The sequence below is a fragment of the Denticeps clupeoides genome, chromosome 4, assembly GCF_900700375.1.
Source record: "Denticeps clupeoides chromosome 4, fDenClu1.1, whole genome shotgun sequence".
Taxonomy (NCBI): Eukaryota; Metazoa; Chordata; class Actinopteri; order Clupeiformes; family Denticipitidae; genus Denticeps; species Denticeps clupeoides.
In genome coordinates, this window is record NC_041710.1 from 13,638,935 (window position 1) to 13,653,603 (window position 14,669).

Sequence of the window (14,669 nt, forward strand, 5' to 3'; positions counted from 1 at the left end):
TACAGACGTACACATGCCACTGGGGTGATACTCTCTAACAGTGGTCTCCATTCACCTACCTGTGGAACATTTGATAGCAGGCTACACTTAAGTGACACATACATTTTCATTTTCATTTTGTTTCTATTTTATTGAAGATTGTAGCCTGCAGGGTGTCCAGATCCCTAGTTTGCATAGTTTTAGTTGCCTGCTAGCCCAAGCTGAAATGAGTGGAAAAGTAAAATATCTGGAGAATTTCCTGATTCTAGAGCTTCCAGTGCTCCTACTGATTCTACATTATGAGTTTTTTTGTTCGGCATGGTATTATGCTTTTATTTTAACATGAAATCTGTGGTGCAAAAAGGATACCGCCTCTCTAAGGGTGCACTTTAACTCTTAACTCTAGAAAGTACCAGAATAAACATCTATAATGTTCCTCCAAGAACCTATATATGTTCCTTAAGCATTTCTGAGAATCTATTTAACTTTTGAATGTTGATTTGATATGTGGAAGTGAAGCATTATTCATGTAGGTGTGGTTTTTAGTAAGATTTGCTGTATTTCTTTTTTTTCAGTTGCGTGTCTTTAAGTTGGCAAAGTCCTGGCCCACACTTAACACTCTCATCAAGATTATTGGAAACTCTGTGGGAGCTCTGGGCAACCTCACCCTGGTACTGGCTATCATTGTTTTCATCTTTGCTGTGGTTGGCATGCAACTCTTTGGGAAGAACTACCAGGACTGTGTGTGCAAGATCTCTATAGACTGTACGCTACCTCGGTGGCACATGAAGGATTTCTTTCACTCATTCCTGATTGTGTTTCGGGTGCTGTGTGGAGAATGGATTGAGACCATGTGGGATTGTATGGAAGTGGCTGGACAGCCGTTATGCATCCTGGTCTTCATGCTGGTAATGGTGATCGGGAACCTTGTGGTGAGTATTTATACCAGATTTTTATACTACATACAGTGCCTTGCAAAAGCATTAAGCCCCCATTGGATTTTTGGTGTTTTATTGCCTCACAACCTAGAATTAAAATGGCCACAACTTTGAAGATGTCTTTCTTTACTTTACTTTACTTTACTTTATTTAGCAGATGCTTTTATCCAAAGCGACTTACAAGAGGAAGACACCAGCAATTCTTGTTCAATTTCTATAGAATTTTGAGTTTACAAAACTAAGAGCCCTGATAAGGCTCAAACTTGTCAGAAAAAAGCATGCTCGGACAAGTCGAAGTGCTAGACGAATAAAAAATTATAATATATATATATAGTATATATATTTTTTCTATTGTTTTGTGCAATGTGTGCGCATGTGTAAGTGTTAGATTTGTCTGAAATATTTTTTGAATAAGAGGGTTTTCACTTGCTTCTTAAAAGTGGTGGTAGTCTCGGCTAGTCAAATGGAGGAGGGCAGGTTGTTCCACCAGCCAGGGACAACAACGGAGAACAGAGTTGATTGGAAATCGGAGACCCCGTGAAGAAGGAATTTTCAGTCTCATTTCATTTGCTGATCTGAGAGGGCGTGTAGGAGTGTAGCTAGGTAGTATTGTGTTGATATAGGAGGGTGCAGTTCCATGTACAGCCCTGTAGGCAAGCATCAAGGATTTGAACTCAATGCGAGCAGCTACCGGGAGCCAGTGGAGAAAGGTAAGAAGAGGTGTAACATGGGTGTATTTTGGCTGATTGAAGATGAGACGGGCTGCCATATTTTGGATCATCTGGAGTGGTTTTATGGTGACTGCAGAGGCTCCAGCCAGGAGAGAGTTACAATAGTCAAGTTTGGAGATGACCATTGCCTGGACGAGGAGCTGCGTAGCCTATTGCAAATTTTTTTTACTGTGAAGCAAACCCCAAATTGTACAAAATAACACAAAATTGTTCACCCCCTAAGTACTTTATAGAGATATCTTTTGTAGAAATGCAAGCTGCAAGTCACTTTGGATAAGTCTCTATGAGCTTGCCACATGTGGCTACTATTATTTTAGGCCATTCCTCAATGCAAAAGTGCTCTGGCTCCTTAATGTTAGATGCTGCCTTTGAATGTTGCCTGTGAACAGCAGTCTGACCACAGACTTTCAATTAGATTAAGGTCTGGACTTTGACTAGGCCCCTTAAACACCTTGAGAGTTGCTTTAACCGAATGCTTAATGTCATTGTCCTTCTGAAAGTGAACCTCCATCTCAGTCTCAAATCACACACAGACTGACAGGTTTTGTAAGAATATCCCTGTATTTCACATCCATCCTTTCCTTGTCTCAGACCAGTTTCCCAGTCCTTGCTGCTGAAAACCATCCCCACGGCATGATGGTGCCTCCACCATTTGTCATTGTGACTATGGTGTTGCTGAGATAATAGGATGTGTTGGGTTTGCACCTGACATAGCATTTTCCTTGGTGGCCAATAAGTTAAATTTTCATCTGAGCAGAGCACCTTTATCCATACAATTGGGGATTTGTCCACATGTCTTTGGCAAACTCAAAGACGTGTTTTCTCAATTCAACACTAAATATTTTTTTCTGACCACTCTTCCACAAAGCCCATCTCTGATTGTAGTCCTATGGACTAGTCTTTGCTGTGGAACTCTGCAACTCCTTCAGGATTACCTTTGGTCTCTGTGCTGCCTCTCTAATGCCCTCCTTGCCCCATCTGTGAGTTTTGGTGAGTGGTCCTATTTTGGCAGGTTTGTTGTGGTATCATTCCCTTTCCATTTGAAGATGATCAAAGATTTGTATACTATAACCCAGCCCTAACAACATTGTCTCTGACTTGTTTGGAGAGCATCAGTGCTCATTGTGTGCTGCCTCTTGTTTATTGGTGTTGCAGTCTCTAAGGCCTTTCAGAAATTGGATGTTTATACTGACAGACCATGTAACTCATGTGAGTGCACACAGGTGGAATTTTAGGGGCTTCATAGCAAAGGGGATGAATACATATACTGTGACAATGGCTAGACATAGCGAGGAAGGAGAACGCATACGCACAATGTCACAAGACAGGGGTTTATTACACGGAGCACAGGACAGGGGAAACATCACCAAACAACAACCTGACAGAGTACAGACACAAACAGGGCAACTTTATATAGGCAGACACAGGTGAGAACAATCAGGAAACTTAGCAACACAGGATGAACATGAAACTGAACCCCGGAGTAGCACCTTCCGAGCCAGATCATATGCACATACCAATTTTCTTTTTTTTTTTTTTTTAGATATGTATTTTTCTAATTTTGCAATTGTTTCTCATTTCACTATTTTATGCAGATCCATCACATAAAACTGTGAAAACATACTGCCTGTATGATATTTATGAACACTTGCTTAAATGACCAGAAGATGAACTTATAAAGGTGTGGCTTGTTTGTGAAGTCACACATTGTGATGTTATTATTCCATTTTCCTGTACTTTATATTGTATTGCTCTGATGGCCTGGGACCAATATGAGTAAGCAGTGTTTCCACGAAAAATCTTGCTGCTGTCCCTTTGCTGCAAATCCTTCCACTTTGTGGCCTCTAGTGCTGTCATCAGTGACAGAGCCTTCCAGAAATTAATGTTTAACGCATTCATGTTGTTGGATTGGGTGCACAAACGTTGAGTTGGAAACAGAGAGTCAAAAATTAGGCAAAACAAAGCAACACTATGGAGGTCAAGCTATTATTAAAATGACCCGTCCAGCATTAGCATCAGTGAGTCCTGATTGGACGGATTATCAGATCAAGTCCAAATGTTCCTTTTTGTTCTTACCTCATCTGTTGTACTCCCCATTTGGAGAAAATGTCCTGCAGTGTATTTGAACCTTTCAAGACAATTTGTTTTGTCCTCGACAAAAATGGGTACACACAGCTCTGTGTGTTTTACGGTCTGCAAAGTAAAACTATGACATAAAAGCTCAGAGGTGGACAGGATGCCATCTGGTGTTAGGGTTAGGGTTATAATGTATATCATGTTTTCAAATATGCTCTGTTCAAATATACTGAATTAATAAATCACACATAATATGCAGTTCAGATAATATTTGGTCTCTTAGCTGAGATTTATGTAAATTTATTTTTTCCACAATAGCAACTAAAAAAAGAACATGGGCTATTGTGCATTACACTTTTTGTTGAGTTGCAGCAGCTGTGAACCTGCAGATGTATTTTCGGTGTAGAAGTGCCTTGTGTCATTGCTACAACGGAATAAGCGTCGCGTCTACAGTTAAGAGTGTGTTCGTTGTGGAGTCTAATCTGAGTAATTGCTCTACTTATGCGGGACTCTAGTCAGTTTGGCACAGTGGCCATGAGTAGGCCTTCATCCAGATGTTGCCTTATCCTCCAGCTGTGACCTGGAAATTCTCGTTAAATGAGAACGGATCAAGAGCTGTTTCCCAGAAACAAAAGCTGTGACTTTGGCTCATTCATGGTTTGCTCCTAAATTTCACCTGATGTAGAAGGTTAGTGCATTGACCTACATAGACACATTCAAGACATCATTTTCAGGCACACATTTCCTGCAGTTTGTTCTTTAAATTATTTGCGTTACGTTTGCATGTTTTGTACAGGGTGTTTTTCAGGGTCTCTGCTGAGTAAACTGTAAATTCTAAATTAATGTTAGTTATTGCCTCCTGCGTTTGTGGGACTCTTCATAGTTTGAGTTCATTCTCTCAGATGACCATGTGTACAGCACTGAAAAATTGACAATATCAGAAATGCCATTTCAACTGTGAATTTTTTCTGCTAGAATTTAGAATTTGTGGTGGCAAAAGGAAGCAGGTTCTTCAGCAAGGCCTGTCTGCTTTTACACTGATCTTTTGTTTTGATGTTTACATTTTTCAAAATGCTTGTTGTATGGTGAAAGGTCAAGGATTTGTGAGATAATGTCATGTCAGACGCCATATGAACACCTACTACTGGCATTCTACATCTCTCAGGAATGTGTCATCATGATGAACAGTCTGTATTGCTTCGTGCTGGAAGAACAGTGAGCCCAATCCATACCCTGTAGCTTTATTAATGTTATTCCAGGGTGAATATCAACAGTGGGACATCAGAAAAGGTTTTCTCTTTAGGATCTTTACAAGCTGCATTGAGTGGGGCTCTTGGAGAAGATGAAACCTGAAATTCAGCTATTTTACTTCTTGAAGATTTGGAGGCTAACTAACGATTTCTGAATGATTTTTATCTTCCACTCTGTTCCTCCCTGCAGTGTTGCCGTTTTATCACAGAACCACTAGGATTATGGCAACTGCTTAGTGCGAGTTTAGGGGTGACGGGTTACCTGTCGCCAACAGGTATCTACTCTCATTTCATCAGCAGCTTTAGAATGACATTCATGTTTATAGGTCAGTTTAGACCTTGTGATCAGGCTAGTTGTGGACTGCTGAAACCGTGTTACTGGTTCATTGGTTAACAGGTTTGACATAACTCAAGCCTGGAAGGTATTTGTACACATTCCCTAATATCTGCACAAAGAGGCATGTGCTGAAAATATTTGCTTTACATGAAACACAGCAAAAGACAGATTTGTGAAGAGAAGAGGATGAGATTAATTTTTACATTAATGGATGACAATCTATTCAACTTCATTCAGATTATCTCTCATTGCACAGAAAAAATGCAACCTATCATGTAGGCTGTGTTATATGAATTTATAGCTGGCAGTATTTTTGTTGCCAGGGTTGGTAATATAATAATAGTACTTTACCAGGATTTTTTTATTGAAGGGACTGGTTTTCATGGAATGATATAAAATGTAAAGCATGGGTGTTCACTAATGTAACATCAGATGCATGTTAATGGGACGTCTGCTTTTACAACCACATCCCATTTATAGGCTTTAATAGAAAATTGGCTTTCCTCTCTTATGAGGTCAGACACTGATGTTGGATGAGAAGGTCTGGCTTTCCATCTCTGCTCAGCCTAACAATGTTCTATCAGGTTGAGGTTAAGTTCCTTACACATCCATGTTTTTTTTGTGCACCATTGAGCAGTCGTGTTGGTCCATTCTCACACTGTTCCCAAAAAGTTGTCCAAAATGTATACTGAAGCAATCAGAGTTCCTTTGGTCCTGGAAATGATTGAAATTCAATGGTTTGAAATGGAATGTCCCAATACGTTTTATAATAATAGAAAAAAATTGGTCTTTATTAAGAAATATCAATGTATTGATATTAAATGTTCAGTTGATAAATGTGTCTTGTTTTTGCATAGACAATGCAGTTACATTACCTTATCTACAGACATGCCTGCCAGGTGGAAAATTCAAACTGCAGAATAAATCTGAGTATAGATCGTGTTCTCACACATCATGCACTTCTGCTTATAATACTGATTTTGCATTGTGTCTACATCCTTCCATGTGTTTCTTCAGCTATGTTCTTGTTTTTTAAATATGTTTCATATTATTCATGTCATTTCATTCAGCATCCTAATAATAGCACAAAGAAATTTATATTTGGAAATCACAAATTTGGCCATAACTTAATTTCTTTTTAATTAAGAAGGTAAAATAATAGACCTATGGTATTCACTTTGAGAAAGCAGATACAGTGTCATAAAACCTAATACTCAGGGGAAGTGGGGCGTGTCGTGGGGGGTGGAGCCAGCATGGATGTGACAAACAGGACAGATATCATTATTCTTCTGAACATTTTTTTTATTTTATTTGTGCAGGTCCTGAACCTTTTCTTGGCTCTGCTCCTGAGCTCCTTCAGCTCAGACAACCTGTCTGCACCAGACGATGACGGCGAGATGAACAATCTTAAGATTGCCATTGCACACATCCACAGTGGAATCACATGGTTGATAACCACGATCACTGACCTTTTCAGTGGGAACATTAAGAAGAGGAAGGAGGCATCACTTAATAAACATGCTGCCAACCATGTGGAAAGCAATGGCACTGTTGGAGTCATCACCCGTTTTTGTGACAAATACACAGTTCCTGAAGGAGAGGACAGTTACATGACCAACCCCAACCTGACAATTAGTGTCCCGATTGCCCCTGGGGAATCTGATGTGGAGTTTCTGGAAGAGGAAGAGGAAGTGTCAGAAGAATCAGAGGATGAGGAGAACAAACCGGTGAGTTTTCCTGAAGCAGAGTTTAGGTAATATTTGGTCTGGAGGCTTAATGGATGAAGGCTTAATTTCAGATTCAGCAGAATGACTGCATTCAAAATGTCCTGGCTTTGGTTGTTTGCAAAGCTGATTTGTGAGAAAGAGACAATGCATTTTTTTCAATGCGATGCGAGTCCAACTGACCTGAATTTTGGGGTTTTAAACTAAAATTAAGCTATACTAAACTAACAAAACTTATCTCTGGATAGCATGTGATAAGGGTTAAATACTGTATTATAACAGTATATGAACTACTTTTAACACCCAGCAAATAGCCTTTTTATTATTATTCAAATAATATATGATACATGCAAAAAATACATGGAACATAATCTTAAACCACTAATGAATGTGAGAAGGCATTTGAGGTTGATAGACAATGGGAAGCTGTTGTTTGTGCTGCAGAACAGACAGTGTCAGTTCAGAGGACAGTGATACAAGAGGAAATGAACAGGACTTGTAGATTAACGCTTATAAATAGGCATGGAGGTTTTTCTGGATGCATAAGAAGTTAAACTGCAAAGATGACAAGGTGATCCCTGCTGACAGACTTCATTACGTAAGAAATGTCAAAGATTTACTTAAAATACACTTAGTTATATTAATGTAGATTAAGAGTTGGAGGAGCACATCATTCCAAGACATTTTTTTTTTTTAATATAGAAAGTAGATGGCTACAGTTTAATGCATGTACAGTTTAATTATGTGACCTTTATTGGAAAGCGTCATGAGGTCAGGCAAAGATATTAAGGAAAATTCATAATGACTGAGGAAAAGGCAGCTAAGTGAATCTGATTGCTTTTGCATTAGGCATGGCGGATAGTGGATTGATGTAGGTCTGCTGTGTGAAAATAAATTTTCCGTTGATGGACGTCATTATTATTTAACTATGGAGAACACTATGGAGAACACTGTGGAGAACACTGTGACAAATATTACTAGTGGTATTAAATACCATATTTAAATATTGGGTCGCAAAACTAAAACACCATTCTGTCTAAGAATATTGATTGTCTTTCAACCCAATTATGGAAAAAATAAGAATAATTAAATTAACGCAAAATATGTGGCTGATAACAGGATGAAATTATAAAGGTTTTCATGAAAGAAATGTGAAAAACTTTTATTTACCTAAATTAATCACCTTTCATTAGCATTCTGCAGAATTTGAACATCTGTAACCATGACTTCTTCCTGATAGATTTGAGGTAAAATATGGTAAAGACCACTATCCAGACTGTCTGGTTTACAGATAGTATTTATGTTAGGTTCATGGCATGTGATCGTTGGAATGGCCAGTGATAAAACCTGACCTGCTGTGTGCCTGAAGGGATTTGCGGTTTGTTGGCCATATATTGTATAATGATACAGTATATTTGTAAGAGGTATTTGTATGCATCTGAGCAATCTGACAATAATAAGGGATTTCTTCAACATCCATAATAATATCATGCCTGGGGCTATTCTCTCAGACATCCCTTAAAATGGGATTGCCTTTATTGGATTGAAGAAGCACCTAGGAACCAGTAATCCCACTGAAACACCCAAACAGAAAATCAGAAAATCTCATTAACTTTGAATCAGACAGATTTGTAGATTTGTAGCAGATCCAAGGTGTTTAAAGGTTCCACATAAATTAAGGTTGACTTCCATCTCAAATTATAGAATAATGGTGAAAAAGAGGACAGTCAAAGCTGCTGCCCAAATACTGTAAAATATATGAAGTCTATACAGGGAGTGCAGAATTATTAGGCAACTTGTATTTTTGAGGAATAATTTTATTATTGAACAACGACCATGTTCTCAAACAACCCAAAAAAACTCATTAATATCAAAGCTGAATGTTTTTGGAAGTAGTTTTTAGTTTGTTTTTATTTTTAGCTATTTTAGGGGGATATCTGTGTGTGCAGGTTACTATTACTGTGCATAATTATTAGGCAACTTAACAAAAAACAAATATATACCCATTTCAATAATTTATTTTTACCAGTGAAACCAATATAACATCTCCACATTCACAAATATACATTTCTGACATTCAAAAACAAATCAGCGACCAATATAGCCACCTTTCTTTGCAAGGACACTCAAAAGCCTGCCATCCATGGATTCTGTCAGTGTTTTGATCTGTTCACCATCAACATTGCGTGCATCAGCAACCACAGCCTCCCAGACACTGTTCAGAGAGGTGTACTGTTTTCCCTCCTTGTAAATCTCACATTTGATGATGGACCACAGGTTCTCAATGGGGTTCAGATCAGGTAAATAAGGAGGCCATGTCATTAGTTTGTCTTCTTTTATAGCCTTTCTTGCCAGCCACGCTGTGGAGTACTTGGACGCGTGTGATGGAGCATTGTCCTGCATGAAAATCATGTTTTTCTTGAAGGATGCAGACTTCTTCCTGTACCACTGCTTGAAGAAGGTGTCTTCCAGAAACTGGCAGTAGGACTGGGAGTTGAGCTTGACTCCATCCTCAACCCGAAAAGGCCCCACAAGCTCATCTTTGATGATACCAGCCCAAACCAGTACTCCACCTCCACCTTGCTGGTGTCTGAGTCGGACTGGAGCTCTCTGCCCTTTACCAATTCAGCCACGGGCCCATCCATCTGGCCCATCAAGACTCACTCTCATTTCATCAGTCCATAAAACCTTAGAAAAATCAGTCTTGAGATATTTCTTGGCCCAGTCTTGACGTTTCAGCTTGTGTGTCTTGTTCAGTGGTGGTCGTCTTTCAGCCTTTCTTACCTTGGCCATGTCTCTGAGTATTGCACACCTTGTGCTTTTGGGCACTCCAGTGATGTTGCAGCTCTGAAATATGGCCAAACTGGTGGCAAGTGGCATCTTGGCAGCTGCACGCTTGACTTTTCTCAGTTCATGGGCAGTTATTTTGCGCCTTGGTTTTTCCACACGCTTCTTGCGACCCTGTTGACTATTTTGAATGAAACGCTTGATTGTTTGATGATCATGCTTCAGAAGCTTTGCAATTTTAAGAGTGCTGCATCCCTCTGCAAGATATCTCACTATTTTTGACTTTTGAGCCTGTCAAGTCCTTCTTTTGACCCATTTTGCCAAAGGAAAGGAAGTTGCTTAATAATTATGCACACCTAATATAGGGTGTTGATGTCATTAGACCACACCCCTTCTCATTACAGAGATGCACATGACCTAATATGCTTAATTGGTAGTAGGCTTTCGAGCCTATACAGCTTGGAGTAAGGCAACATGCATGAAGAGGATGATGTGGACAAAATACTAATTTGCCTAATAATTCTGCACTCCCTGTACAGTATACAGTAAAACAAAGACATATATTGTTGGTCATGTACTCAGAAAATATTGTTTTGAAGTAATAAACATGTATGGTATCAGTGTGATTAAGACTCGTCTTATTCCAGTTATAATTAAAACGCCATTATTGTATGGTGTAATGTACTGATACGTGTCTTATGCTCCATAACCATTAGTTTAAAAATGTGGTCGTTATTATTGTATCAAATTACCCAAAGTATACAAAACTTTTCTCTCTGAAGGAAGCACTGTTCCGTTTTTTGGCCATTGTATAATGATACAGTATATTTGTAAGAGGCATTTGTAGGCAACTGAGCAATCTGACAATATTATATTTGTGCCACGTGTGTTTACTTGAAGCAATTGTTTATTGTCTTGCAGTAATTTGAACAGAAATATATGCATATATATCTTTGCTTAGATCTGGATGAGAATGAATTCTGTCTATACCCTCCATCCCAACATCAAACATTAAGTCAAGACTTCCTACTTTTGTAGGAGGTCATCAGTCTCTCTGAAGGAAGCACTGTTGACCTGCGAAAGCCAGGGGAGGAAGAGGACGAGTATTCACTAACGGCAGAAGATACCATGGATCCAGATGAGTGCTTCCCCGAGTGTAAGCATTGTTGTTGCACAACTAGATGTTGAAAACAGAACCACAGTGGAAAAAACAGGACTTCTGCACATAAATGGCAGTGATAGCTGTGAGCAGACTGCAAATGAAGTAGAACTGGTTTTATATCGCATCACATGACTCAGTACTAATAATTCTCTAACAGCTGTTATGCTGTTATTATATCAGTTGTTCTTGTGAAAAAACTCACACAATATATTATATCTATCTATCTCTCTCTCTCTCTCTCTCTCTATATATATATATATATATATATATATATATATATATACATTTATATATGTTCACTGTTTGTGAAATACATCTGTGTGTCTCATATCAATATTATGAATACTCTAGTTGTTAACTTTTATAAATGATGTGTACAATATTTTTGACTCATGCTTTGATTTTTAATGATTTTTTAATTACAGTCTGTGTGCGTCAATGTAAGTGCTGTCAAATAAGCACTACTGAAGGCATGGGCATGGCTTGGTGGCGCCTAAGGAAGACCTGCTACCAGATTGTGGAGCACAGCTGGTTTGAGACCTTCATCATCTTCATGATTTTGCTGAGCAGTGGTGCACTGGTGAGGTGGCATCATTGTATGTGCCAAATCTGTAAATGCTTTATTCTTTACGTGCAAGTCATAATTCAAATTACAAATTAACATTCAATACAAAATAAACTCCTCAGCAGTAACTTCTAACCCTGAATTGAGCTGCAGCTTCACACTGATCCTGATTATGGCCCGACCCACGTCAATAATCCACCATAAATTGCCAACCAAACACTCATTGAATAAAGTGATCAGTCAGGTCAAAGTGATTATTTGACATGTGTGATACACTGCATCACAAATGTGTCCTCTGCATTTAACCACTGCCCCCTACTGATCAAGCTGATCAGTCTTTGGATATAAACAGCAGTTCAGTAAATCTACTCCAAATCTACTCTCAGAATGTGTATTTAGGTCCACATATAAATGTCTAGCTCTGCTACAGGATCCATAAACTGCCAGCACCTTGCATATCACAAAGTCTCTACATGTTGTACTGGTGACCCACCTGTTTGTGGACACATTTGCCATCAACTCTGTATCATAAAGTGTACTGAAAATATAATCATTGTTTTTTGTATGTGTTCATTTTAGGCCTTTGAAGACATTTACATAGAGCAAAGAAAAGTGGTGAAGATTATTTTGGAATATGCAGACAAGGTGTTCACTTATATTTTTGTGCTGGAGATGTTTCTCAAGTGGATAGCGTATGGCTTCAAGAAGTACTTCACCAACTACTGGTGCTGGCTGGACTTCCTCATTGTGGATGTGAGTATGAGTGTCGACCCTACTTCAATAACAATTTAATTCATTTTTATTTATTTATTTTAAATCTTTTTTTGGTAATTGACTCTCTGGGGCACTGTTACTTTAGCCTCAGTTCTACTCTCTGTACATTTCATATCAGCAGTGTACATAAAGCCACGTTTAAGACCCTTGCCATATGCTGTCACTTCATATGTATCATATGTTATCCTGTCTACACTCATAAATGATATTTCCAGTTGTCATTTATTCTAAAAACTATTTCTCCATAATCCCCGGAAACACACACACTGAAGCACAGTTTACATCCTCATCCATGTCTCCATGACAACACCCTTTTTCTTTGGTCTCACCCTATGACCCTTAACAGATCTCAACACACACTTCTAATGATAGGGTAAGTCTATAGTTTAAGGGTAGAAGGTGAGTACCAGCTCATCACAGTTGCTTGTGTTCTGCTTCACATGCTCATACATCGATATCAAAAGCCACTGTCTCATCTTCAGCAAAAAAAATGTAAATAAATAAAAACTGTAGAAACGCGTGGATACTTTTTCAGAGCCAGTGGATGCTTTTCATCTGATTTCTTCAAAGGACCTTGGCTTTTGTATCTCAAAATGTACCCTCATTTAACCAAAATTTTATCTACAGAAGATCTAGCCACAGTTCTGACTTTCTTACAGCTGGTAACTTTTTGGTATTTCTGTTGTTCACTTCTTATGGTATTTACTTTAACATTTCAAGCTTATGGATGAATTAGCAGCAATACATTTTACTTTAAATGTAAAGTACTTATTTTTAATCTTCAAAATACCATTAGATCTTATCATTTATCTTTTATGTCCTTATGTACTATATTGGTCTATTTGTAATTCTCTTTAGACGATAAACCTCTTTATGTTTTGTTGGAACAAAAAGTATTAAAAAGTATAAATCTTCTTTAGATATATGGGAAACAAAATCAAATCTTTCTTTTATAAAGAAATACGAAACTTGGGACCAACACTGATCTGTGGAAAAAATCGAAATTGTAGTCATACTGGCTTCACAGGATGCTTACTGACAATCCTGACAATCAAATTGGACCAAAATTGTTCAAGTTAATGAAATTCTTTATAAAAAAAAAAACAACAACAGTGTTTGCAGTATATGCAAACATACATATGTATATATGAGTGACTATGGATGCATGTTGCATTGGTTACTGCATATGTACATACTGGTCCAATGTGTCGTTGGTGTTTTTGTCTGCCTTCATGATAGGCTCTCCCACATAACCAGTCATCTCAAAAGGGTCATTCAACGGTTTACTCTGAGCGTAGAACAGTGTGAACATCCATGGCCTCTGCCTTTTTAATATTTCACCATGCCAAATCTGTCATATTTGGGTAACTTTCTTTCACTTTTTGAATTGATTAAGATTTAAAAACAATTATAATGCAATGAGGAGATGTTAGGGATGATATTTTACACTTCTTTTTACATTTACATGTAATGGCATTTAGCAGACGCCCTTATACAGGGTAACATGTAAAAACAAGAATTGTAAAAAGATTGTGAACAAGAAGACAAAGACTGTGGGCTACACATAACATAAACTCAACAGAAACACAAGACAAACTTTAAAACTCAGACCACCTTGGAGCATCAGGATTCAAAAATATACAGCACATTAAAGAAGGAAGTAGTATGTCTGGTTGAGGTGTTTAACAGTCAAGAGGCTTATTTCTAAGAGTTCAAATTTGATCCTGGATGGTTTATAGTTTCTTTCACTGTGTTATGAACCCCAGACACTTTTAACACTTTGGATTAAGGTCTAAAACTTTCGTTTTTTTTTTTTTTTTTTTTAACATATCCCTTTTATTTAAAGATTGTGTGAAAAATATTGAAAAATAATGAATGTATTAGTGCTCTGAATACTTTAAAAAGTTATATTTACTTTGACATGTTTGTCGAACAGCTAACAGGTGGGAGCAGTTTTGTTGCATTTAATGTTCAAACAATTTTTTTTCATGAAACATTTAGAAGTTGAAAATTAGACTCATGAATACTTTCTTGTACCCCTCCCTCAGGTTTCGCTCATAAGCTTGGTAGCTAACTCTCTGGGCTACTCTGACTTTGCTGCCATTAAGTCCTTGAGGACGCTGAGGGCTTTGAGGCCACTGAGGGCGCTGTCCCGTTTTGAAGGCATGCGGGTAAGACCCTCATGTGATTCTATCCATATCTAATGTTCTGAAGAGGAGCCAAACAACCGGTATATATTTGTTAGGTCTAGTCACTGGTCCATGAAGTTTTTTTCATGTTGCAAAATCTGTAAAATTTCATATTTCTGATTTTTCATGTTGAAAAATCAGTCTGTTTCAGAAACAT

The 14,669-nt window shown here is 38.1% G+C and overlaps 1 protein-coding gene across 6 annotated transcripts in view; it reads left to right on the forward strand.

The window, feature by feature from the left end:
• Positions 1 to 14,669, forward strand: part of LOC114789045 (sodium channel protein type 4 subunit alpha-like) — a 46,050-nt gene that overhangs the window by 26,459 nt on the left and 4,922 nt on the right. For 4 of the 6 annotated variants that reach the window (XM_028978099.1, XM_028978101.1, XM_028978103.1 and 1 more), the window contains 7 exons: positions 555 to 911; positions 6,631 to 7,038; positions 10,861 to 10,978; positions 11,410 to 11,564; positions 12,129 to 12,302; positions 12,670 to 12,696; positions 14,372 to 14,494. In XM_028978099.1, the coding sequence (XP_028833932.1) occupies positions 555 to 911; positions 6,631 to 7,038; positions 10,861 to 10,978; positions 11,410 to 11,564; positions 12,129 to 12,302; positions 12,670 to 12,696; positions 14,372 to 14,494 (1,362 nt within the window). The remainder of the gene's footprint in view (positions 1 to 554; positions 912 to 6,630; positions 7,039 to 10,860; positions 10,979 to 11,409; positions 11,565 to 12,128; positions 12,303 to 12,669; positions 12,697 to 14,371; positions 14,495 to 14,669) is intronic. The other 2 variants (XM_028978100.1, XM_028978102.1) reach the window with 1 other exon arrangement.